Here is a 23911-nt window from a genome sequence, read left to right on the forward strand (position 1 = left end):
ATTCTTTAACTTCCGTCAACACAATTTTTCGCTACTTGTCTATCTCCATATCTGTATCTATTAAAGAGAATCATTTCGTGCAGGGTACACCACAACTGCACCTCTGGTGCAGTTGTGGTGACCCTTAGCCTCGGAGAAGCAAATAGGGAGCATTCAGAGAACATCTGTTGTTTGTCTCTGATATCTTCAGTATTTGCTTCCTTTACCACCTCTATTTGATTGCAAATTGTATTGTACTGATTACGTGATTACAAATTATGTGGCATTAACTTAGTCATGACATAACTCTTACAAGTGAAATGAAAAAATACACCAAAATAATTTAAGATGATTTTTATTAGGGCTCACCATAGCCCGTGCTACTTGGAACGTTTTGTTCCAGGTAGCAAATCTTAAACAACAACAACAAACAATCAAAATAATTCATTATTAGATGTCACAACCCAATTTGACCGCTATTGCAAATGAAACACCTCCTTGAACCTCTCCAAGGTTGGACGTTTGCCCAAAAATGCAGCCGAGATATTCCCCTCTGAACTGCAACACTGAGACGCTAAAACAAGAAACTTAATACTCTTTGGTCTTTTGTGACACTGATTAGTTTGTCGCCCATATCTTTCAGGAAATTCAACGCACATTTCCCCCACGAACCGAGGGTTTCCGAGCCAATTAAAACAAAGTTGTAACAGTATGCCAGACGACTGTATTTGATGGCTGTCTGCCTTTCCCCTGAAAGAAGGAACGCCACCCCCCCCCCCCCCGCCTTCGATTGCACTGTGTTGAAGGAAGGCATTGGCCTGTGTGGATACAATGAATAGTCCCACACCACCAGCTTGCCATCCCTCCAAGGAAGCATGGTGACCCCGTCTGGATGATTCAGAGCGCCGTCGGTGGTTCTCTCTCTGCTGGACAGCGGGCTGTGGCGAGGCTCCTCTTGATGATGTTGTTAATGGTCTTCATACCTAGCAAACTTACCCTGTGATTTACGACACCTCAGACCGTGTTGGCCGTATTGGTCTGCCGTCGCAGCAAGACATTTCATTAATCTATTTCTTTACATGACAGTTTGTCAAAACAAAGGGAGTTAGAGAGATGTAATACAGAGAGAAGGTGTATATAGTTAGGTCTGGGGCAGCCTAGTAGCCTCACACGTCACTAGGCTGCCTCGCTTACACCAAAGTCAAGTGGATCTGTATTGTAGATCTGACTCTTTGCACAGAAAACTGGAAAAGTGACAGCAATAACAGCAGAAGCAGGAGCAGCAGCAGCACGAGAAGGAGGAGGAGGAGGAGCAGCAGCAGTAGGAAGAGGAGCAGCAGCAGCAGCAGGAAAAGGATCAGCAGCAGGAAGAGGAGGAGGAGGAGCAGCAGCAGGAGGAGTACCAGTAGCAGGAGAAGGAGGAGGAGCAGCAGCAGGAAGAGGAGGAGGAGGAGGAGTACCAGTAACAGGAGAAGGAGGAGGAGGAGCAGCAGCAGCAGCAGTGGCAGGAGCGTCCGGAGAGGAGCGAGAGTTCGCGGCTGGACCTGGTGGTGAGAGGACGTGTGCCGCCGCTGCTACTGAGCCACACACCACTCCTCCTCCTCCTCCTCCTCCTCCAGGTAAGACAGGCACTCCCAGGCTGTCTTCACTCAGTGTCTGTCGCTACTCACTGTCAACACTCAGTGCCTGTCATAACTCACTCTTAGTCAACACTCATTGACTGTCATCATTCATTGGCTCTCAGCACTCGGTGTCTGTCAATATTAAGTGTTCGTCAACAATCAAGGTCTGTCAATACTCAGTTTTTGTCATCACTCAGTAACTGTCATCACTCAGTAACTGTCATCACTCAGTAACTGTCGTGGCTCAGTGGTTATCATTATTGATAACAACAACAAAAAGTCTTCCGTTACATTACGTTTCGCGCTAGCGTCGTCCTATAGGAGCTTCGAACTTCGACCCGGTGTTGTGGCGAGGTAATTGTCCGGTTGTGCCCACTACAGGACTAACACCTACGCCAGGGGCCGGTTCTTCTAGCTTTCGTGCGTTCGTTCTCAAATTATTGTCGCAGAGGAATTCTGGTTATCGTCGAATATTTGAGAACAATTTGAGGGTCGAGTGAACACATAGTGTAGCAGGTACAGTGATAACGAGAGTACTAGAACAAATAACAGAAGCAGAACAGTATACCAATATTAGCATCAATAACAGTACTATATTAACAGCAGCAGAAACAAACTATTGTAGAAAAAAAAGCATTAGTTACTATATCACAAAAGCTTAACAAATTGATGGTGAATACACCATCAATTTGTAGCACTTGGCAAAGTCTACGAGTTCCAGATCATCAACAGATTCAAGGGTTTATCCTGGACCAAACTCACTCAGCGCTGCACATGTAACAGGAACCCAGCTTCAACAGGACTAAAATTTCTTGATTTAGAGATTTCTTAAATCTCTTATGTTAGTAACTCCATACATAGTAATGCCATGCATACAGCTATGTATATATTCCTCTTTTTCCCTGCAGACTAGTTCTGCACACCTGCGACGCCATTGTACAATCACTCATTTGGGTTTTCTAACAATCAAGTTGATATTTCTGGTAAAGATCGAGTAACCAGAGATCAGTAAAGAGCTGAACAAAGGGAGCCATATTGCTATATTGGTTGCATGGGGATGGTTTACTTAATACAAAATATAATATGTTACTTAATACAAATATAATATGATCCCACGGTCGACGACGATCGAGGGATCGGATGCGGCCAAAAATATACTTTGCAAATAATTGATTTGTATATTTATGGACTTTCAAATATCTATACTTTCGACGAGGTGTCAACCAGATTACTAAATTCTCTCAACATGACATTAGTGGGACTTGACACGTCTGTAATAGCAACAGATAAGTTGGCAAGCGAGGCCTTGGAGGATGTAACATTGACTCGGACGGTTTTAGAAATATTTGACTGCCATCTCTGTGCCTTGTAGTTATATTTGAGGACCCGGGTGAGGCCAGGAAGTTAACAATAATGGACGTATAGTTACCAGGACTGAACTTGAGTTTGAACATCTCTCATATATATTATATACCTTAGACATGTCTAGTATTGACTTTTACAATTAGTGTTAACATAAGATTTGTGTCGCGTGATGGTTTAAATGAGCACAAACAAACATCTACCTCACATTATGTCAGAGGCTGAAAATCCCCATAAAAATATATGTGTTTTCAATGAAGCCAAAATCCAATAACATGGAAGCAGTAGAGGACGCTCATAACATGAAGTGAGCGCTCAAGGTCGACCTCAGCTTATAGGAAATAGAAAGATATCGTCATGGATGCAATTTTCATGAGTAATATATCAGTTCCGAACGATGCCACTCTGCCATCCGGCCCTCAGTCCTCCGGCCTTCTCCTGCTCCAGTATCTCCGCACACCATCCACCTCCTCACCTAGGAAAATATCCTATACCTCTACGCTCAAAAACAAAATAACGAGGTTAATAACGAAGTTATTGGTTGCCAAAGCGAAGCTGGCGTTCGTTACATCCTCCCCCAACACAACCATCGCTCCCGGCATGACAACACCCTCTTCACAACCCTTGGAGCTCATTAACCAGTAGATAGACACAAACAACTTCTCGCTTGCAATACGAGGACGAGCGCACAGTATATACTGTGGACTTTATATTAGATAAAAACCCTTCTAGGCTAAGTATATAATTTTTAATCAAGATAATTCTTATCTTTTTGTTAGTAAATCAAAACAAATTATCGCGAGGTGGCAGTCATTGTTAGCGGTCTGTGGTCTGCTCAGTTAGTAGGTAAACCTACAGAGAGAGAGAGAGAGAGAGAGAGAGAGAGAGAGAGACAGTTAGATACATATAGATTATACAAGGACGTTCCATGAGACATATAACAAAATAGAGATAGCTTGAAGCGTGAGAGCTTCTAGTTCAGTTAGACTGTTCCTTTCTGTGCCTGCATAATGAAGCTTGGCCCAAGTGTGACTGCGATAATGGCTTGACCCAGGTGGGGATGCCATAACTACTTGACCGTACGTGGGGGGATGTGATAATGGCTTGACCCAAGTGAGGATACGGTAATGGCTTGGTACCTCCAACCAGGATTATTGTGTTACGCCCCAGAAAAACATTTTCCACCAAACAGCGCCATCGTGTACCCTGCCTGAGGACCACATCTCATCCTCTCCCACTTTGGCACCAGGGGAACCACCTCTCTTCCATCCCACACTCCCACACCAAGTGGGAGTGTGGGATAATGTTGGACACCCCGCATTATCCCAGACTCCCGTCATCACCTACACACCCACACTACCACACCCACACTCCCACACACTCCCACACCAGTCGGCCTTTGAGAGAGAGTTCTTTTTAATTGCCCTTATACAATACTTGAACCTGCGTATTATTACAAACAGTTTGTACCAACCTTGTACTCATAACGTGTGACGTGAACTGGGCGGGAAATATTACGCATTTCGTGAATCAGAAATACGTACATAGAGGCAGGAATAAGGTTTCCGTTATCAGGAAAGAGGTATATAGTTTCAATGGACCAGCCATCAATACAAAAACACATAAAAACCAGACCGAAGAGAATAGAGAAGGGGGGGGGGCAGAAGAGCAAAGAACGAGTGTGTGAGCTGAAGAAGAATAACAGAGAAGTAATATGAGAACGACATTGCCTCTATGAAGTTAAGAGCCCACCAAGATTGCTTCACAGCCAAGAAGGCGGTAACACACAATAAACGATCTGAAGCGTGGGAGGAGTTTCCTAAGGTCAGCGAGAGAAGAGATAGATCCCCGGAGGCTCACACACCAATCTGATCATATCAGCAGCATATGCAGATCTGGTGACCATCGGTTCAACCTTTAGAAAACTTGATAATTGTGCTTCTTAAACATTACATGTAACATGTTTCTGACATGTTACACATATATGTATAGAGTTACATTCATGTATAGAATTACATATGCGTATAGAGTTATATACATGTTTAGAGTTACATACATGTATAGAGTTACATACATGTATAGAGTTACATACATGTATAGAGTTACATACATGTATAGAGTTACATACATGTATAGAGTTACATACATGAATAGAGGGATGCTGTGAGGTCCACAATTCGAGTCTCCTAGAGCCCAGGAAAGCCCCATCTTCAAACAAAACGAAAATTGAAAATAGTAGACAAGTTTGCTACTTTTTCGTTTTGTTTGTACAAGTTTGCTACCGGACTGGTCAGGCGAGCATTGTGTTAGGTAAACACTGCCCTTTCGCGACTCTAAACCTAACACCAACACATTATCAAAACATAAACAATTACTATTCATATTTACGTAAGCAAGAAACACCATTGTGCTGTTGACCAATCCACACACTAAAAAGTGAAGGAACGACCGACGTTTCGGTCCGTCCTGGACCATTCTCAAGTTGATTGTGAGAATGGTCCAGGACGGACCGAAACGTCGTCGTCCCTTCACTTTCTAGCGTGTGGTCTGGTCAACACTCATTTGATTTGCTCACTATAAACCAGGCTTTAACCAGTAGTTATATCTAATTGGTAGCCAAATGTCTCATGCCATAGACTTTACTTTAGAACGTGGAATGTCACTGCACATCCTTACGTATTTAGTCCACTTATTTATGCCATTATACAGCCTCATGTGGCATAGCCCACGTGATTCTGACACTGTAAACTCTCATACGATACAACCCACGTGATTCTGACACTGTAAACTCTCATATGACAACCCACGTGATTCTGACACTGTAAACTCTCATATGACAACCCACGTGATTCTGACACTGTAAACTCTCATATGACAACCCACGTGATTCTGACACTGTAAACTCTCATATGACAACCCACGTGATTCTGACACTGTAAACTCTCATACGATACAACCCACGTGATTCTGACACTGTAAACTCTCATATGACAACCCACGTGATTCTGACACTGTAAACTCTCATATGACAACCCACGTGATTCTGACACTGTAAACTCTCATATGACAACCCACGTGATTCTGACACTGTAAACTCTCATATGACAACCCACGTGATTCTGACACTGTAAACTCTCATATGACAACCCACGTGATTCTGACACTGTAAACTCTCATATGACAACCCACGTGATTCTGACACTGTAAACTCTCATACGATACAACCCACGTGATTCTGACAGTGTAGACTGATCTGTATGATCTGTAATTTCATATTTGTTGACTTTTAAGAACCTGGAGAGAACGTTATTACCCCGTTATCGTCCTCTGGTTTAACCTGCACTGTATTGTATCTCCAAGATTATTATTTTGTTATACAAGTGTAATATAAGTCTAGGGCTCTAGGCTCTATTGTATTAGTGTAAGCTCTAGAGTATTAGATAAGGCTCTACTGTTAGTATAGGCTCAGTACTAGTCAAGTAATACAGTATTGTATTAGTCAAGCCTATAGTATTGCATTACTATAATTATATAGTAATTATATTAGACTAATGTAATTCGGCTCTAATTATATTAATCATGGCTCTAGAATACTTGTATTAGTCCAGTAGAGGAGAAATCTTTTATGGGAAACTACATCATAAAGCTTTATGAGAGTCTTAGGTAACATGCAGGGTGCTGATCCTGCTTAGGGGGACTCTTCTTAGTGTTGTTCCACTCAATTCGCCGTAGAACTCGATGCGTCTGGAGAGAATTTATCTTCCCGGGTAAATCCACTGGACACACTTTTCTCTTCAAGGAATTCGTAGATTCACGGTTCGTAGAACTTCAATATTTATCATTCGTAAAAACTCAAAGATTCGTCATTCGCAGAAAATGATACATAATACTCGTAGAACTTAAAGATTCACTATTCGTAGAACGGTAATGATTCATGATTTTAGAACTTAAAGATTCACTATTCGAAGAGCTTAAAGGTTCACCACCTGGGATTAATTTAAATTTGAAATCCCGTCAAGAAACAGTTCCTGCGGAAAATTCCTTCAAGCAAATTTCAACGAGAATAATTATTAGAACCGTTCCCTGTCTTGTTTTGCTTGTCTCTGTTTCTGGTTTTCTTTGGCTCTGTTTCCTGGCATGACCTAGAGAGGGGAAAAGACACACTGGAGAGGGATCACTAACTCTCTCACACTAGAGGAGAGGTAGGGGAGACATGATAACGACATACGAGATTTCAAGATAAACTGACAAAAGGTGAAAACAAAGCATTATTTAAAGCTAGAAAGAGTAGACCAAGTGTGCACAGATGGCATCTGGAGACGGATATAACTCAGAGATGCCTGAATGAACCACTTTAGTATTAATGTTGACAGAGATTGTCAATAAGATAACGGGTTAGAAGAGGTGGTTGATGGTTACTCAATATACAAGTTGAAATGAAAAAGTGAAATAACAACTAGAGAGAAGCGAGTAATTGCATTACAATAGAACAAATATTACAATAGAAAGATGGAGCTAGGAGCTAAATTACACTCGAGAGCATGGGGGAGTTGTGTAAAACCCTGGTTTGTGTCTCGGAGAGGCTCCAGGATCCAAGTAAGTTCAGTAGAACTTCTGGTTTCAACTTTTTTTTTTACCATGTTGTAGCTCAGTCGATTAAGGCAGCGTCTGGGATGCTCTCGGACGTAAGTTTAAATCCTCGTCACGGCCCTTGTGGATTTGTTCCTAGGAGCTGAAGTCCGACCCACTCAGCACATCAAGGTGAGTGTATATAGTTGAGTGCGTGGAGAGAGAGACTCAGAGCCCTGGGAAATCTTGTGGTCCAGACACCGGAGAATTTCAGAATTATTTTTAGTAATTGTATTCTCTTCATTTAAATGTAGTGGTATCCTCGGGGGCAGAATGTTAACTGTTCGTAAATTGATTGACGAGCCGCTTCGCTATACATCATGCGTAAATACATCCCGCAGGCCATTAATTCATGTTACTCACTCTAATTTACATGGCATTAGCTGGCATCGTTTGATTGGGAAAGTGTTTAGCACTTTGTAATGCGGGTGAACATGTTCTCTCTCTCTCTCTCTCTCTCTCTCTCTCTCTCTCTCTCTCTCTCTCTCTCTCTCTCTCTCTCTCTCTCTCTCTCTCTCTCTCTCTCTCTCTCTCTCTCTCTCTCATGTAAAAACTACAGACAAAGGTGGTTAGAGAGTTGAAAATTAAACCATGGAAAGGTTTCCTGCTTATTGCTGCCCTTGGATCTTGCCCTCACGCTCTCACTCTCACTTTTATTCTTTCACAGATTAGTCCTGAAGAAGCCCCTTTCATCTCTGCTGAGATAAAACGACATAAATATATATATATATATATATATATATATATATATATATATATATATATATATATATATATATATTGGTAGCAGTCTTTCCTGTAGACATATATTATTAAATATGACCGAAAAAGTAAGATTAATAATTCTAACACGAATTTTCTCAATCCTTCGTACATTTCGTTTCACTGCTGGAGGTAAATCAAAAATCAATTCTCCAAAATTCATTTTTATTTCTAGTCTGACGCGACACGAGCGCGTTTCGTAAAACTTATTACATTTTCAAAGACTTAAGTTCACAAATACACAACTGAAAAGAACTTACGCATCTCCGATTTTATATCTACATTTGAGTGAGGTGGAAGGGGTGATGTGGCATTAACACAAGACAGAACAAGATGTGGTATTAATAGGGTATTAATTTCATCAACACAAGACAGAACAAGAGTATTAATAGGGTATTAATTTCATCAACACAAGACAGAACACGAAACAATGGATATTGAATAGAAGTGTTTGTAGAAAGCCTATTGGTCCATATTTCTTGATGCTTCTATATTGGAGCGGAGTCTTGAGGTTGGTAGAATATAGTTGTGCAATAATTGGCTGTTGATTGCTGGTGTTGACTTCTTGATGTGTAGTGCCTCGCAAACGTCAAGCCGCCTGCTATCGCTGTATCTATCGATGATTTCTGTGTTGTTTACTAGGATTTCTGAAATCCTAGTAAACAACACAGAAATCATCGATAGATACAGCGATAGCAGGCGGCTTGACGTTTGCGAGGCACTACACATCAAGAAGTCAACACCAGCAATCAACAGCCAATTATTGCACAACTATATTCTACCCACCTCAAGACTCCGCTCCAATATAGAAGCATCAAGAAATATGGACCAATAGGCTTTCTACAAACACTTCTATTCAATATCCATTGTTTCGTGTTCTGTCTTGTGTTGATGAAATTAATACCCTATTAATACTCTTGTTCTGTCTTGTGTTGATGAAATTAATACCCTATTAATACCACATCTTGTTCTGTCTTGTGTTAATGCCACATCACCCCTTCCACCTCACTCAAATGTAGATATAAAATCGGAGATGCGTAAGTTCTATTCAGTTGTGTATTTGTGAACTAAAATCTTTGAAAATGTAATAAGTTTTACGAAACGCGCTCGTGTCGCGTCAGACTAGAAATAAAAATGAATTTTGGAGAATTGATTTTTGATTTACCTCCAGCAGTGAAACGAAATGTACGAAGGATTGAGAAAATTCGTGTTAGAATTATTAATCTTACTTTTTCGGTCATATTTAATAATATATATATATATATATATATATATATATATATATATATATATATATATATATATATATATATATATATATATGTCGTACCTAGTAGCCAGAACGCACTTTTCAGCCTACTATGCAAGGCCTGATTTGCCTAATAAGCCAAGTTTTCATGAATTATTATATTTTCTCTAATTTTTTTCTTATGAAATGATAAAGCTACCCATTTCATTATGTATGAGGTCAATTTTGTTTTATTTGAGTTAAAATTAACGTAGATATATGACCGAACCTAACCAACCCTACCTAACCTAACCTAACCTATCTTTATAGGTTAGGTTAGGTTAGGTAGCCGAAAAAGTTAGGTTAGGTAGGTTAGGTAGTCGAAAAACAATTAATTCATGAAAACTTGGCTTATTAGGCAAATCGGGCCCTGCATAGTAGGCAGAGAAGTGCGTTCTGGCTACTAGGTACGACATATATATATATATATATATATATATATATATATATATATATATATATATATATATATATATATATTTATATATATATTGTTTGTATACGATGTATACCTGGGCAGTCATTGTTTAAAGTTCATTATATAAATGATCAGCGCTCGTTTACAAAATGAAAAATGAATACAATGGTGAGCTGTAACCAAGTGACTGACGATGACAACTAATGATGCCGCCATCAATGAAGGAATCTGACGCAACCAACGAAATAGACCAATCCTGCAGAACAGAGTAATTGCAATTGCTCATCCTAACAGCTTATGGATATATATATCGTGCTGCAATCTAGATTTAAATATGGAACGTTTGTGTTAAAAGTTAACATGATCGATTGCTAAAAAGCAACTAATTACTTTGTCATTAAAAACTATAAAATATAGTTTTTAATTTAGTGTTTTTATCGTGAAAATATATTATGTAGGTACTTTGATGTTGATGGAGGTATTATAGTGTTAATTTTCAGTTAATGCAATCTTGCAATAATTATTCTCTAAGTATAATAATGTTGCACCTAAGAATGTAGTTTTTCAAATAATTTAAAATATAAAAGAATATAGTAACGAAAGTAATGAACAGGCGCATGAATTGGCTTTATAATCACACACACACTGATAGGCCTACAGTGGTAGGCCTGGTAACGACAGCAGCTTGGAATGGCAAAGCTTTAAGCTCGTGCTTAAAGCGTTTACGAGGCTTCTTCAGGTCCTGGAAAGCTGCCACATATGAACACAAGTTTCACCCGTTGCCTGGCGTCTGTACGCAAGTCTCACCCGTTGCCTGGCGTCTGTACGCAAGTCTCACCCGTTGCCTGGCGTCTGTACGCAAGTCTCACCCGTTGCCTGGCGTCTGTACGCAAGTCTCACCCGTTGCCTGGCGTCTGTACGCAAGTCTCACCCGTTGCCTGGCGTCTGTACGCAAGTTTCACCCGTTGCCTGGCGTCTGTACGCAAGTCTCACCCGTTGCCTGGCGTCTGTACGCAAGTCTCACCCGTTGCCTGGCGTCTGTACGCAAGTTTCACCCGTTGCCTGGCGTCTGTACGCAAGTCTCACCCGTTGCCTGGCGTCTGTACGCAAGTCTCACCCGTTGCCTGGCGTCTGTACGCAAGTCTCACCCGTTGCCTGGCGTCTGTACGCAAGTCTCACCCGTTGCCTGGCGTTTGTACGCAAGTCTCACCCGTTGCCTGGCGTCTGTACGCAAGTCTCACCCGTTGCCTGGCGTCTGTACGCAAGTTTCACCCGTTGCCTGGCCTCTGTACGCAAGTCTCACCCGTTGCCTGGCGTCTGTACGCATGTCTCACCCGTTACCTGGCGTCTGTACGCAAGTCTCACCCGTTGCCTGGCGTCTGTACGCAAGTCTCACCCGTTGCCTGGCGTCTGTACGCAAGTTTCACCCGTTGCCTGGCGTCTGTACGCAAGTCTCACCCGTTGCCTGGCGTCTGTACGCAAGTCTCACCCGTTGCCTGGCGTCTGTACGCAAGTCTCACCCGTTGCCTGGCGTCTGTACGCAAGTTTCACCCGTTGCCTGGCGTCTGTACGCAAGTCTCACCCGTTGCCTGGCGTCTGTACGCAAGTCTCACCCGTTGCCTGGCGTCTGTACGCAAGTTTCACCCGTTGCCTGGCGTCTGTACGCAAGTCTCACCCGTTGCCTGGCGTCTGTACGCAAGTCTCACCCGTTGCCTGGCGTCTGTACGCAAGTCTCACCCGTTGCCTGGCGTCTGTACGCAAGTCTCACCCGTTGCCTGGCGTTTGTACGCAAGTCTCACCCGTTGCCTGGCGTCTGTACGCAAGTCTCACCCGTTGCCTGGCGTCTGTACGCAAGTTTCACCCGTTGCCTGGCCTCTGTACGCAAGTCTCACCCGTTGCCTGGCGTCTGTACGCATGTCTCACCCGTTACCTGGCGTCTGTACGCAAGTCTCACCCGTTGCCTGGCGTCTGTACGCAAGTCTCACCCGTTGCCTGGCGTCTGTACGCAAGTTTCACCCGTTGCCTGGCGTCTGTACGAAAGTCTCACCCGTTGCCTGGCGTCTGTACGCAAGTCTCACCCGTTGCCTGGCGTCTGTACGCAAGTTTCACCCGTTGCCTGGCGTCTGTACGCAAGTCTCACCCGTTGCCTGGCGTCTGTACGCAAGTCTCACCCGTTGCCTGGCGTCTGTACGCAAGTCTCACCCGTTGCCTGGCGTCTGTACGCAAGTTTCACCCGTTGCCTGGCGTCTGTACGCAAGTCTCACCCGTTGCCTGGCGTCTGTACGCAAGTCTCACCCGTTGCCTGGCGTCTGTACGCAAGTCTCACCCGTTGCCTGGCGTCTGTACGCAAGTCTCACCCGTTGCCTGGCGTCTGTACGCAAGTCTCACCCGTTGCCTGGCGTCTGTACGCAAGTTTCACCCGTTGCCTGGCGTCTGTACGCAAGTCTCACCCGTTGCCTGGCGTCTGTACGCAAGTCTCACCCGTTGCCTGGCGTCTGTACGCAAGTTTCACCCGTTGCCTGGCGTCTGTACGCAAGTCTCACCCGTTGCCTGGCGTCTGTACGCAAGTCTCACCCGTTGCCTGGCGTCTGTACGCAAGTCTCACCCGTTGCCTGGCGTCTGTACGCAAGTCTCACCCGTTGCCTGGCGTCTGTACGCAAGTCTCACCCGTTGCCTGGCGTCTGTACGCAAGTCTCACCCGTTGCCTGGCGTCATATATTCTCGAGCTTCCTCATTGCGATTCACCTCCTTCGCTAAATTGCAAAACTGTGATCGGAAAAAAAATCATGTGTTGACGAAACACTGAATAAACAGAGATCTTAATTCTTCTCCTGAGTGGTTTGTTGTGTGTCTGAGTGTCGGGTCGTGTGTCTGAGTGTCGGGTCGTGTGTTTATGTGTTGGGTCGTGTGTCTATGTGTTGGGTCGTGTGTCTGAGTGTCGGGTCGTGTGTCTATGTGTCGGGTCGTGTGTCTGAGTGTCGGGTCGTGTTTCTGAGTGTTGGGTCGTGTGTCTATGTGTTGGGTCGTGTGTCTATGTGTTGGGTCGTGTGTCTGAGTGTTGGGTCGTGTGTCTATGTGTTGGCTCGTGTGTCTGAGTGTCGGGTCGTGTGTCTGAGTGTCGGGTCGTGTGTCTGAGTGTCGGGTCGTGTGTCTGAGTGTTGGGTCGTGTGTCTGAGTGTCGGGTGAGACACATGTTGATAACATAATGCGATTATAATGCACGCAATGAAGCTCAAGACACGTGCAGTGCCGTAGGGGGGCGGGGGAGGCACGGTACAGTGCCGTAGGGGGGCGGGGGGGAGGCACGGTACAGTGTCGTAGGGGGGCGGGGGGAGGCACGGTACAGTGCCGTAGGGGGGCGGGGGGGAGGCACGGTACAGTGCCGTAGGGGGGCGGGGGGAGGCACGGTACAGTGCCGTAGGGGGGCGGGGGGAGGCACGGTACAGTGTCGTAGGGGGGCGGGGGGAGGCACGGTACAGTGCCGTAGGGGGGCGGGGGGAGGCACGGTACAGTGCCGTAGGGGGGCGGGGGGAGGCACGGTACAGTGCCGTAGGGGGGCGGGGGGAGGCACGGTACAGTGCCGTAGGGGGCGGGGGGAGGCACGGTACAGTGCCGTAGGGGGGCGGGGGGAGGCACGGTACAGTGCCGTAGGGGGGCGGGGGGAGGCACGGTACAGTGCCGTAGGGGGGCGGGGGGAGGCACGGTACAGTGCCGTAGGGGGGCGGGGGGAGGCACGGTACAGTGCCGTAGGGGGGCGGGGGGAGGCACGGTACAGTGCCGTAGGGGGGCGGGGGGAGGCACGGTACAGTGTCGTAGGGGGGCGGGGGGAGGCACGGTACAGTGCCGTAGAGGGAGGGGGGAGGCACGGTACAGTGCCGTAGGGTGGCGGGGGGGAGGCACGGTACAGTGTCGTAGGGGGGCGGGGGGAGGCACGGTACAGTGCCGTAGAGGGAGGGGGGGAGGCACGGTACAGTGCCGTAGAGGGAGGGGGAGGCACGGTACAGTGCCGTAGAGGGAGGGGGGAGGCACGGTACAGTGCCGTAGGGGGGCGGGGGAAGGCACGGTACAGTGCCGTAGGGGGGCGGGGGGGAGGCACGGTACAGTGCCGTAGGGGGGCGGGGGGGAGGCACGGTACAGTGCCGTAGGGGGGCGGGGGGAGGCACGGTACAGTGCCGTAGGGGGGCGGGGGGAGGCACGGTACAGTGTCGTAGGGGGGGCGGGGGGGAGGCACGGTACAGTGCCGTAGGGGGGCGGGGGAAGGCACGGTACAGTGCCGTAGGGGGGCGGGGGAAGGCACGGTACAGTGCCGTAGGGGGGCGGGGGGAGGCACGGTACAGTGCCGTAGGGGGGCGGGGGGAGGCACGGTACAGTGCCGTAGGGGGGCGGGGGGGAGGCACAGTACAGTGCCGTAGAGGGAGGGGGGAGGCACGGTACAGTGCCGTAGAGGGGCGGGGGGAGGCACGGTACAGTGCCGTAGGGGGGCGGGGGGAGGCACGGTACAGTGTCGTAGGGGGGCGGGGGGAGGCACGGTACAGTGCCGTAGAGGGAGGGGGGAGGAGGGGGATGACATACAAGTCACCTGGAGCGTTCCTCAGCCTCGGGGAACTCTTCGGGGGAAAAAAAAAGCCTGCTTGCACACTCAGAAGAAAATATGTCCTCCTTGACTCTGCTTGGTGAAGAAAATATTGAGACGTTGTAACCTGGGAGACAAACTCCCAGAGAAACACACGCGACGCCTTCCTATAAGCGTTCTTCTTGCATTTCACACCACTAGCTGTGTCAGCACGGCTTCTTCACCCGTCTTGCTGACACTCCCACCACCACCTGCGGCGTCAGCGTTGCTCCCTCACCTCTCTTGCAAGCATTTCCCCCCTCATAAAAAGTGTCAGCAGCGCTCCCTGACCTTATTGCTGACACTCTCCCTCACCCACCGCGTCTACAATTCTCCGTGACCTCTCTTGGTGTGAGGGAACAGTGTCAGCGCCGCCCCCTGACGCACTCTCCCCTGCTACACAACACCTACACTGTTCTAAATCCTCGAGAATGATGAAAGACAGAAGCGGCGCTCCTCTTCAGGACGTTCTAGTCGATTTGCTTCATTGTTTCAACAATTTCCCAAGCACCATAGAGGGGTCACATAGCTCTTCTCAATTTCTCCCTCTGGCAATATATTTCTTGTCAACAAAATCGTCATTTCTATCACTTTCGTCTTCGAAATACGAGTTAAACCGGGCCCCCAGAAAAAGTGTACTCCGAGAATTTCTCTGTCCTCACAATAAAAAGATTTGAAATCCTTGTGAGTTACAATTCCCCTCGAGCTCCGAGGCTCATTTTTTTCCTCCAGCTGTTTCATCTTCGATATAAAAATAAACATTCGTGTCTCAGTCTCCCCCGAACCCGATTAATTCCCAACCCGGCGCTCAGGACCTGGTCTGCTCCGCCACAAGCACTCAGGACCTGGTCTGCTCCGCCACAAGCACTCAGGACCTGGTCTGCTCCACCACAAGCACTCAGGACCTGGTCTGCTCCGCCACAAGCACTCAGGACCTGGTCTGCTCCACCAAAAGCCCTCAGGACCTGGTCTGCTCCACCACAAGCACTCAGGACCTGGTCTGCTCCACCACAAGCGCTCAGGACCTGGTCTGCTCTACCATAAGCCCTCAGGACCTGGTCTGCTCCACCACAAGCACTCAGGACCTGGTCTGCTCCACCACAAGCACTCAGGACCTGGTCTGCTCCACCACAAGCACTCAGGACCTGGTCTGCTCCACCACAAGCGCTCAGGACCTGGTCTGCTCCACCATAAGCCCTCAGGACCTGGTCTGCTCCGCCACAAGCACTCAGGACCTGGTCTGCTCCGCCACAAGCACTCAGGACCTGGTCTGCTCCGCCACAAGCACTCAGGACCTGGTCTGCTCCACCACAAGCACTCAGGACCTGGTCTGCTCCACCACAAGCACTCAGGACCTGGTCTGCTCCACCACAAGCACTCAGGACCTGGTCTGCTCCACCACAAGCACTCAGGACCTGGTCTGCTCCGCCACAAGCACTCAGGACCTGGTCTGCTCCGCCACAAGCACTCAGGACCTGGTCTGCTCCACCACAAGCGCTCAGGACCTGGTCTGCTCCACCACAAGCACTCAGGACCTGGTCTGCTCCACCACAAGCACTCAGGACCTGGTCTGCTCCACCACAAGCACTCAGGACCTGGTCTGCTCCACCACAAGCGCTCAGGACCTGGTCTGCTCCACCACAAGCCCTCAGGACCTGGTCTGCTCCGCCACAAGCACTCAGGACCTGGTCTGCTCCACCACAAGCGCTCAGGACCTGGTCTGCTCCACCACAAGCACTCAGGACCTGGTCTGCTCCACCACAAGCACTCAGGACCTGGTCTGCTCCACCACAAGCCCTCAGGACCTGGTCTGCTCCGCCACAAGCACTCAGGACATGGTCTGCTCCGCCACAAGCACTCAGGACCTGGTCTGCTCCACCACAAGCGCTCAGGACCTGGTCTGCTTCACCACAAGCACTCAGGACCTGGTCTGCTCCACCACAAGCACTCAGGACCTGGTCTGCTCCACCACAAGCACTCAGGACCTGGTCTGCTCCACCACAAGCCCTCAGGACCTGGTCTGCTCCGCCACAAGCACTCAGGACATGGTCTGCTCCACCACAAGCACTCAGGACCTGGTCTGCTCCACCACAAGCACTCAGGACCTGGTCTGCTCCACCACAAGCCCTCAGGACCTGGTCTGCTCCACCACAAGCACTCAGGACCTGGTCTGCTCCACCACAAGCACTCAGGACCTGGTCTGCTCCACCACAAGCTCTTGCGCTAGTCGGGAGCTTGCTTCTTATCTCTGCAAATATTGCTCGTGGGTTTTAACCCGCTTTTCTAGAGACTTTTCCAAACGTCTGTGAGCGCAAACTCAGTATTCTCGACAGCGTATTCAGCAGCGGCCTGACATCACCCTCTGGGAGGCAAATCAATAACGTTTCGGTTATATTTTAACCAGTTATCCAAATTGATATTGGTTTAGATCGGACAGATTATACTGAATAGTAGCAACATATTTCATTCACTTGGGTCATTGGGGAATCGAGTTCGGACCTGTAAAACAAACAAACCGTTAACATGCACCTTTTAAAAGGTGGAACACTGTTTTATTTAAATTGGATGAGAATGCTAGTGAATAATAATAATCGTCACTATCACTTATGATCACCATCCTATAATATGTTCACCAGCACTACGTCATGACGTTCACCATCTCTACATCACGATGTTCACCATCACTACATTACGAAGTTCATTGTCACTACATCACCATCCCTAACCATAGACCCAAGCAGCTGTTTCCCAAACTCACACTCTCATAACTACCTCATATCGCTCACAAATCACCAAACCACCCTCAACTGCCTGAACGACTAACCTTAATGATCTCAATCTACCCTAAGTGTCGACGACAGAGAGGTCGTTAGAGATCTTACGTTGTTATTCACTCAACGTCCAGATATTCCTTGTTAAAGGTTAGCGACCCGTGTCCTGACTAGGTCTCTCTAGAGAGACACTGACTCGTCTTAGGTACTAGTGTGACACACTCGTCTAAGGCACTAGTGTGACACACTCGTCTAAGGCACTATTGGGACACACTCGTCTAAGGCACTAGTGTGACACACTCGTCTAAGGCACTAGTGTGACACACTCGTCTAAGGCACTAGTGGGACACACTCGTCTAAGGCACTAGTGTGACACACTCGTCTAAGGCACTAGTGGGACACACTCGTCTAAGGCACTAGTGGGGACACACTCGTCTAAGGCACTAGTGTGACACACTCGTCTAAGGCACTAGTGGGACACACTCGTCTAAGGCACTAGTGTGACACACTCGTCTAAGGCACTAGTGTGACACACTCGTCTAAGGCACTAGTGTGACACACTCGTCTAAGGCACTAGTGGGACACACTCGTCTAAGGCACTAGTGTGACACACTCGTCTAAGGCACTAGTGTGACACACTCGTCTAAGGCACTAGTGGGACACACTCGTCTAAGGCACTAGTGGGACACACTCGTCTAGTAGCTGGGTAAACTAGTGTGACACACTCGTCTAAGGCACTAGTGGGACACACTCGTCTAAGACACTAGTGGGACACACTCGTCTAAGGCACTAGTGGGACACACTCGTCTAAGGCACTAGTGGGACACACTCGTCTAAGGCACTAGTGGGACACACTCGTCTAGTAGCTGGGTAAACTAGTGTGACACACTCGTCTAGTAGCTGGGTACACTAGTGTGACACACTCGTCTAGTAGCTGGGTAAACTAGTGTGACACACTCGTCTAGTAGCTGGGTACACTAGTGTGACACACTCGTCTAGTAGCTGGGTACACTAGTGGGACACACTCGTCTAGTAGCTGGGTAAACTAGTGTGACACACTCGTCTAGTAGCTGGGTACACTAGTGTGACACACTCGTCTAGTAGCTGGGTACACTAGTGTGACACACTCGTCTAGTAGCTGGGTAAACTAGTGTGACACACTCGTCTAGTAGCTGGGTAAACTAGTGTGACACACTCGTCTAGTAGCTGGGTACACTAGTGTGACACACTCGTCTAGTAGCTGGGTACACTAGTGTGACACACTCGTCTAGTAGCTGGGTATACTAGTGTGACACACTCGTCTAGTAGCTGGGTACCCTAGTGAACACACTCGTCTAGTAGCTGGGTACACTAGTGTGACACACTCGTCTAGTAGCTGGGTATACTAGTGTGACACACTCGTCTAGTAGCTGGGTACACTAGTGAACACACTCGTCTAGTAGCTGGGTACACTAGTGTGACACACTCGTCTAGTAGCTGGGTACACTAGTGTGACACACTCGTCTAGTAGCTGGGTACCCTAGTGGGACAGATACTAGGATTCAAGCGCCAGTGACTAGTAAGCTATCAAAGCCTTCAGTTGGAGGCGCTGCCCACAAGATGAGAGGCAACCGTCTCTTGGGTTCATTGATGACAGAGAGATTGCTGTCTGGTCCGTACCGTCCGGTTGATGGAGAGATTGCTGTCTGGTCCGTACCGTCCGGTTGATGTAGAGATTGCTGTCTGGTCCGCACCGTCCAGTTGATGGAGAGATTGCTGTTTGGTCCACACCGTCCGGTTGATGGAGAGATTGCTGTCTGGTCCGCACCGTCCGGTTGATGGAGAGATTGCTGTCTGGTACGCACCGTCCAGTTGATGGAGAGATTGCTGTCTGGTCCGCACCGTCCGGTTGATGGAGAGATTGCTGTCTGGTCCGTACCGTCCGGTTGACGGAGAGATTGCTGTCTGGTCCGCACCGTCCGGTTGACGGAGAGATTGCTGTCTGGTCCGCACCGTCCGGTTGATGGAGAGATTGCTGTCTGGTCCGCACCGTCCGGTTGATGGAGAGATTGCTGTCTGGTCCGTACCGTCCGGTTGATGGAGAGATTGCTGTCTGGTCCGTACCGTCCGGTTGATGGAGAGATTGCTGTCTGGTCCGCACCGTCCGGTTGATGGAGAGATTGCTGTCTGGTCCGCACCGTCCGGTTGATGGAGAGATTGCTGTCTGGTCCGCACCGTCCTGGTTGACACAGAGATTGCTGTCTGGTCCGCACCGTCCGGTTGATGGAGAGATTGCTGTCTGGTCCGCACCGTCCGGTTGATGGAGAGATTGCTGTCTGGTCCGTACCGTCCGGTTGATGGAGAGATTGCTGTCTGGTCCGCACCGTCCGGTTGATGGAGAGATTGCTGTCTGGTCCGCACCGTCCGGTTGATGGAGAGATTGCTGTCTGGTCCGCACCGTCCGGTTGATGGAGAGATTGCTGTCTGGTCCGCACCGTCCAGTTGATGGAGAGATTGCTGTCTGGTCCGCACCGTCCAGTTGATGGAGAGATTGCTGTCTGGTCCGCACCGTCCGGTTGACGGAGAGATTGCTGTCTGGTCCGCACCGTCCTGGTTGATACAGAGATTGCTGTCTGGTCCGCACCGTCCTGGTTGATACAGAGACTGCTGTCTGGTCCGCACCGTCCTGGTTGACACAGAGACTGCTGTCTGGTCCGCGTGTCGGCAGCCACACCGCAGAACGTCGCTAGGCAGCGGGGGACATCACAGATCAGAGACAAGATACACAAATGATGCCATCAGATGCAATGGTCACAATTAAGCGTGCCAGGTTCCGCCACATGCACAGTCGTCTAGTTAGGGAAACGTGGCTTCCCAAGTTGATAACTGAGGGATCTGAGCTTCCTCCAACTTTCCCCAGTAATGTGCCACCGGCGACCCCCAGAATGATTAACTCCACCAACTGTGCCTCTGCCAATAACTAATCGTGGCGATAATTGCCAAGGCGATAACTAATCCTGTCAGTACCTCATGGCACAGCTGGAAAGTAACGGTTTTTCGAGTTAAATATTTGATAAACTATTATAACTGTATAGATCAGCATGTCATGGAACTCGTTCCTGGAAAACTTGAACTATCGCCAAAACTATGAGAGCTCGGCCTTCATTAGTCTGACAGAGACTAATTGCGCAGCCCGTCCTCCAAACAGACCCAAAAGTGATTCCATGCACCCGCCAAACCCGCCAAACATTCATAAACAGGGGGTTTGGCGGGTGGATAGAATCACATTTGTGTCTTTGTTTGGAGGACGGACTGTTACACACGACTCACAACTGATGACGTTCGAACACTTCCGGAACAAGTGCTTCACTGACGAATTTTGCTCGAACCACAACGCTGTAAATGCTTCACCCACGTACTACAAATACAAATAATCGCCAACAGAACCTAAACACCTAATCTAGCCTAACCTATACCTATATATGCACAATATGCTAATATATTATAATATTAATTTATATTTGAGAAAATTCCCGTTTTGAATGAAGAGCATGGTAAAAATGTATGAATGCGTCTGTAGGATCGACCGCTGGATGGAATGGACTTGAGTCGAGGAGAGGTTGAACAGTTTTACTCGAGTATGTGTAAGTGTTTACAGCCACCAGCCACCTCACTCTTCCTGAAGTTTTATATTGTAGCTGTTTGGTATTTTCTTTTCAGTTGGCTTCTCCAAGTTTATGTCTTGGGTAAGTTAGGTTTACCTAAGTTTCTTGCTTCATAAGTTTTGTTTGACAAAGAATATCACTAGTAAGAGATATCCCGGACCAATATAGCAAGAGATAGGCTTTACTCGTTTAAGCTGTGGCCGACCTCAAACCGCATTCAGTAGTTTTAACATAATGTATTTTCAAAGTTTGTTCCGTTTTCAAACATAAATTAATAGCATAATATAGTATAACTATGTAAAGTTAGACCTGGGCTAGGTTAGGTTTATTAGTTTCTGTTGGCAATTACTTGTATATGAAGCACGTGCGGGAAGCATTTCGAGAGGTACGACTGGAACGCGGGAGATTGCGATGCACTGCTTCAAAATGTTCGAACCTGATCAGTTTTGAGTCGCAAATAAATAATTTTTAATTCATAAACTCTGGGTTTAGAGGTTGGATTAACTAGCACTCGGCCAACGTTGATGAGGACGGGTTCAATATACCTGCCCGTCCTCATAAACAATGGCCAAATACTACTTAATCCAGTCGCTTTACACGCGATTCACAACTGTTCACGCTCGACCTTTCTCGAATATTGGTTCGCTTTCTTTCTATGTTCGAGTCTCACGTCTATAAATGATTCACCCACGTAATGTCGATACAAATAATTACCAACAGAACCTAAACACTAACCTAACCTGTGGCTAATTATGCAACAAAATTTAAAAAAATAACATTCAATATGTAATAATGTTATTTTATATTATAGAAAATTCCTATATTGAGTACGTTAAAAGTGAAGAATGCAATCTTTGAAACGTCACTAGATGACGTATTTCCCGAAGGGTTGTCCTTAGTAAGACAATGTTGAAGCCTACAGTGTGCCTAGTTGAACGTCACTTGTGTTGGAGAGAGAGATGGCGGTGTAGCGGCTCGTAGTGGAACTACAAACCACTTGAACGAACCACCGTGACTTGTGTAAGCATGTCAATGGATAAACCTGTTACTTAAGAAATATCCTACTCCATTTACTTTCACTGGAGGTAATGGACAGTAGAGTCTCGGAGTGTAGCGAAGCTGGAGTTGACAGACGCTGGAGTTGACAGCTACTGTCAAGTTTACTGTCAGTTACACATTGTGGGGCACCACAGGAGGATTAAATTAACGAAATATTATATAGCTTCGTCGACAATGAAGATGGTAGGAAAGGAAAAGGTTGTAATGGGTTTGTTGATACTAATAGAATGGTTATGGTTTAATGGGGACAACACTGACATCCGGGGCTTGTTGGACCACCGGGTGGGGGGGGTAAAAGGGTTATCACTAAACCGGTTTCCTGTGGTGCATGTCAGCCGGATAACATGAGCTGCATATGCAAGGTTTGCTAACAAAATAAGTCTTAAGAATTAAAAATGTATGTTCGTTTAAGTCCTCGTATTGGAGGAAAGTGAGCAGCTGCAGCAGATAAACGATAACAGCGAGGCGGGGCCCGAGAGCCGTGACTCACTCCCGAAGACACAAATAGGTAATTATGAAAGTGCGAACACGCGCGCGCGTGCGTACAATAGTTTAATTTCAGTCGCCCCTTCCTTTTGTTGCCGGGACCCATAAAATAGAGAGAAATAGCTGATGGGGAAAAATTGCAGCCAAGAGGAAGTAATCACCCCGATTTAATTCATGGTTACACAAAGGCTTCGATTCCCTGAGCAGGGAGGATCAACTGGGCACCGACCCTTTACTGCACGACCCCCCTTTACTCGGTAATAAGAGACCTGGTGGTAAATGATCGGCGGGATCGTGCTCCAGGGGAAAATAGTAGAGCCAGGCACGGGATGAGCTGTTTGAAGGAGAAACTCTTAATTAAGCCTATACAACGGGAGTCAAGAACCCACCAGAACCAATATATAATTATCATTAACAAGGCAGCAGGGCAAGACTCTCAGGCCAATCAAGTCAAGCAAGAATGGCAGTTACTACAGTGTAATTGCAACACCTCTTCCCCCCCCTGGGGACATGCCACCCCCCCCCCCCACTATGGGGACATTCCACTCCCCCCGCCCCCTCTCCCCTCCTGGTTGCCAATCGAAGCAGCAACTGTCTTGTCTCGATAATTAAATGGGATCCTTCCCATCGTTTTAAATAAAACATGTGGCTCTCTCTCTCTCTCTCTCTCTCTCTCTCTCTCTCTCTCTCTCTCTCTCTCTCTCTCTCTCTCTCTCTCTCTCTCCCCCCTTCCCCTCAGCATGTGTGAGGTGCAGTGTGTTTGCTTGTTATGTTGCCCACTTGCAAGACCTTATTGGCACTGACTCGATGTTATTATTCCACTGATTACTGATATAAACTGATTATTGATATAAGCTGTGTATAAAATCCATTATTTCTTAGAGTACAGGTGATTGATGTTGTCGTCGTGTTGACACTGTCACCTTGTCGTCGTGTTGACACTGTCACCTTGTCGTCGTGTTGACACTGTCACCTTGTCGTCGTGTTGACACTGTCACCTTGTCGTCGTGTTGACACAGTCACCTTGTCATCGTGTTGACACTGTCACCTTGTCGTCGTGTTGACACAGTCACCTTGTCATCGTGTTGACACTGTCACCTTGTCGTCGTGTTGACACTGTCACCTTGTCGTCGTGTTGACACTGTCACCTTGTCGTCGTGTTGACACAGTCACCTTGTCGTCGTGTTGACACTGTCACCTTGTCGTCGTGTTGACACTGTCACCTTGTCGTCGTGTTGACACTGTCACCTTGTCGTCGTGTTGACACTGTCACCTTGTC

The 23911-nt window shown here is 47.5% G+C and overlaps 2 protein-coding genes across 2 annotated transcripts in view; one reads left to right on the top strand and one right to left on the bottom strand.

Annotated features, from left to right (window-relative positions):
• The first annotated feature begins 1516 nt into the window (after positions 1-1516).
• Positions 1517-23911, top strand: part of LOC123762833 (neuropeptide Y receptor type 6-like) — a 70045-nt gene continuing 47650 nt past the window's right edge. Inside the window, exon 1 of the mRNA XM_069332318.1 lies at positions 1517-1598. The gene's annotated coding sequence lies outside the window, so the exon portion shown is untranslated. The remainder of the gene's footprint in view (positions 1599-23911) is intronic.
• LOC138369098 (ice nucleation protein-like) overlaps positions 15410-23911 on the bottom strand; it is a 9146-nt gene continuing 644 nt past the window's right edge. The window contains exons 2-4 of the mRNA XM_069332032.1: positions 19288-20168; positions 17144-17171; positions 15410-16920 (exon numbers count right to left, since the gene is read on the bottom strand). Of these exons, the coding sequence (XP_069188133.1) occupies positions 15410-16920; positions 17144-17171; positions 19288-20168 (2420 nt within the window). The remainder of the gene's footprint in view (positions 16921-17143; positions 17172-19287; positions 20169-23911) is intronic.

Source organism: Procambarus clarkii, chromosome 27, assembly GCF_040958095.1.
Source record: "Procambarus clarkii isolate CNS0578487 chromosome 27, FALCON_Pclarkii_2.0, whole genome shotgun sequence".
Lineage (NCBI taxonomy): Eukaryota > Metazoa > Arthropoda > Malacostraca > Decapoda > Cambaridae > Procambarus > Procambarus clarkii.